Source organism: Mirounga leonina, unplaced genomic scaffold (genome assembly GCF_011800145.1).
Source record: "Mirounga leonina isolate KUSES-001 unplaced genomic scaffold, KU_Mleo_1.0 Mir_101799, whole genome shotgun sequence".
NCBI lineage: Eukaryota > Metazoa > Chordata > Mammalia > Carnivora > Phocidae > Mirounga > Mirounga leonina.
Genome location: NW_023270210.1, coordinates 2,344,111 through 2,347,459, shown reverse-complemented (window position 1 = coordinate 2,347,459; position 3,349 = coordinate 2,344,111). Strand labels below are relative to the sequence as shown.

The 3,349-nt window shown below is 64.9% G+C and overlaps 1 protein-coding gene across 1 annotated transcript; it reads left to right on the top strand.

The window, feature by feature from the left end:
• The first annotated feature begins 1,680 nt into the window (after positions 1-1,680).
• Positions 1,681-3,314, top strand: LOC118014130 (paraneoplastic antigen-like protein 6B). Its single transcript, XM_035010199.1, has one exon. The coding sequence runs from the start codon at positions 1,751-1,753 to the stop codon at positions 3,143-3,145; it is 1,395 nt and encodes a 464-aa protein (XP_034866090.1). The 5' UTR covers positions 1,681-1,750; the 3' UTR covers positions 3,146-3,314.
• The last annotated feature ends 35 nt before the right edge of the window (positions 3,315-3,349 follow it).

Sequence of the window (3,349 nt, the reverse complement as noted above, 5' to 3'; positions counted from 1 at the left end):
TAAACTTTAATGTGGATGAAACAATCGGAAGAGAAATAGTCCCAAGTCTACTCAAAGGCTTATGGGGACCAATTTAGGATCTAAACTGGGAATGCGGACAGTTCTATGCCCCACCCAGTACAAGGTGGCTTTCCAGACCTGGTTGGGTGAGTGAGCCTCCCGGGGACATCAACCACAGGCTCCTCCTTGCGTGGCCTGGGAGAGTCCCGTCCACAGGAGGTGAGGATGTAGTTGGCAGGGCAGGCAGGAGCACACCGACCACCGGACCCTTTGCCTGAGCGCACTCACTCCGTCCCTCCTTCTGATGCCCCTGGGACCACACGGATGCAGCCCAACCTACAGCCTGCTGCCATCAGGAATAAGTGGTAGGGTAACATATGGCTAACATGCTCCTATAGAGAACACAAAAAAGAAATGATAATTGTGTGGCATGATAGAGGTTTAGCTGGGGTGGTCAGAGACATCCTCACAGGCAGGCCTCCATAACGCTGCCTGGGTGGTGCAGTCAGTTGAGCATCTAACTTTTATACCTTAAACTTACACACTGTTATATCTCAATTAACTGAGTTTTTAAAAATTACAGTAATGTAGGATAATGGCATGAGTGTGGACTAGAATATATATGGAGTGTGTGTGTGTGCTCGTGTGCGCATGTGGCGTCTGTTCCACGTAATCGCACCCAGGTGCTTCTCGCTCAGCGGGGACAGGACCAGTTCTGGGTGGGCTGGAGGAGGGGGGAAGGCAGGCGAAGACGTCCCCAGAACGCCCCCGCCCCCGCCCCGGTCCCGTTCCCCCCCCAGGCCAGGACGCAGCGCTGGGGGGCGCATCTCAGGCCTGTCCAGCCACTCTCCGGCGCGCACCCGGGGACGCGGAACCCTCGCCACGCTGACGCCCTGAGGGCACGGTCCGGGAGCGGCGGGCCGTGGACAGACATGGGTCGAGGATGGGGGCACCGACTCGCGGATCCCCAGGGCCCCCCCACCTGTGCCAGCACCCCCTCGGGGGCGGGGGAAGGAGCAGGTGACGTCACGCGCGGCCCCGGGGTGCCCGCGGCGGTGGCCGCAGCCCGGCCGCGTGACCCGCGCGCGCCAATGGCCCGGCGATCTCCGGGGCGACGCGGGGGGTCCGCGCGCCGCCGCCGCTGCGCCCCCGCCCGAGTCCGCAGTGCAGAGAGTGGAGGCGAGCAGGCGCCGGCGCGCTGGCCCACGTGCCGCGCGGAGAGAGGGACCCGGAGAGGAAGAAGGAGAGGGAGTGCGAGAGAGCCAGGGAGAGAGGGGCGCACGACCCGGCCGCTGCTCCGCGCAGCCCCTGCGTGCCTCCTGCTGGGACCGCCACCAGGAAGGACCCCGACCCGGAGGAAGGTACCAGATCCGGGGAGGGGGCTCTTGGCCCCCGGGAGACCCCGCCGCCCGCCCCAGCAGGACTGCGGCAGCCCGCGTGCGCGGCCGGACGGGTGCGGAGGGCGCTGTGGCCCCTGCGGGCCGGTGGAGGGCGGGGCAGGGGTCGAGCCTGGGCCGCAGAGGCGCCGCCCCGGGGGAGTAGGGTCACCTGGGGGGGCGAGGGGGGCGTCGGCATTAACCTCGCTCTCGCCCCGTTCGTATTCACAGGCTGCGGAGACCCGGGCCGTTCTCCCCGAGTCCTAGCCCCCCCCCCCCAGTTCTTTCCCCCCCCGCCCAGTGCCACCCTGGTCTGCGTCGGAAACCGTTTCCTGCCCCTAGTAGTAGCCCCGCGCCAGCGGCAGTTGCGCGCGATGGCCGTGACGATGCTGCAGGACTGGTGCAGGTGGATGGGCGTCAGCGCTCGAAGGGGTCTGCTCATTCTGGGCATCCCGGAGGACTGTGATGAAGCCGAACTCCAAGAGTCCCTGGAGGCTGCCCTGTGGCCCATGGGCCACTTTACCGTGCTGGGCAAAGTGTTTCGAGAGGAGGAGGATGCCACTGCGGCCCTGGTCGAGCTGGACCGGGAAGTCAACTATGCTTTGGTCCCCAGGGAAATCCCGGGCACCGGCGGTCCCTGGAACGTGGTTTTTGTGCCTCGTTGCTCAGGCGAGGAGTTTCTCGGTCGCGTGTTCCACTTCCCGGAGCAACAGGGGCAGACGGTGGAGAGTGTGACTGGGGCCCTGGGGCTGGGACTGCGCAGGCTGTGCTGGCTCCAATCGGTCGGTCAGGCAGTCCAGCCCTGGGTGGAGACCATGCGGTATCAGCGCCTGGGCGTGTTTTCCGGGAGGGATCAGCCCGCCCCGGGGGAGGAGTCCTTTGAGGCCTGGCTAGACCACACCGCCCATATGCTACATGTGTGGCAGGGGGTCTCGGAAAGGGAGAAGAGGAGGCGGCTGATGGAAGGCCTTCGAGGGACGGCCCTGCAGCTCGTGCATGGGCTCCTGGCGGAGAACCCTGCCAGGACGGCGCAGGACTGCCTGGCGGCCCTGATCCAGGTGTTTGGAGACAACGAGTCCCAGGCGACCATCCGGGTGAAGTGTTTGACCGCTCAGCAGCAGTCAGGTGAGCGGCTTTCCGCTTTCGTGTTGCGGCTGGAAGTCCTGCTGCAGAAAGCCATTGAGAAGGGGGCCCTGGCCAGAGCCTCAGTTGACCACGTGCGCCTGAGGCAGGTGCTCACCAGGGCCAACCTTACTGAGCCTCTGGATGAAGCGCTGAGGAAGCTGAGAATGGTTGGGAGGTCTCCAAATTTCCTAGAGATGCTGGGCCTTGTTCGGGAGTCTGAGGCATGGGAGGCCAGTCTAGCCAGGAGCAAGAGAGGCCAGGCAGAGGAAGGAGCTGGTGCCCGGGCCAATGCCCAGGCTGATGCCAGAGCCAATGCTAAGGCAGAGGATGATAAGGTGGAGGAGAAGGAGCAGGAGGAGCAGGAGCGGGAGGAGGAGGAGAGTGATGATCGTGACACTGTCCCTGCAGGCGTAGGTCAGGCAAGACCCTCAGAGGCCCCTGGGGGCCCCACTCCTGCCCAGACAGGCAGTGCTTCCAGGGCGGGCCCAGGAGGTCCTGGCTGTGAGCCAGAGGGCCTCGCCCAGGCAGGAGACCAGGAGGCTGGGGAGCTCCCCGAGGAGGGACTCAAGCCCATCCCAGAGGAGTCGGGAAACAAGGATGGTGCTGGGGAGACGAGCCCCCCTAAGTCCTCCTCCAGCAAATAGGCTCAGAAGGCCCAGGGGCCCCCTCTCCTCTCAGGCAGCAGAGTTCTGGAGGCAGAGGGAGGCCATGCCAGGGCAACAGCCTCGCTTCACATGGGGAGCAGGGCCGAGAGAGGGGCCCACCCAACCCAAGCCAAGCCCCCGGGCACTCCACCACCCCTAAGAGGACCCGAACACCACCATCAGCCCTTCCAAGTGACCAAGATG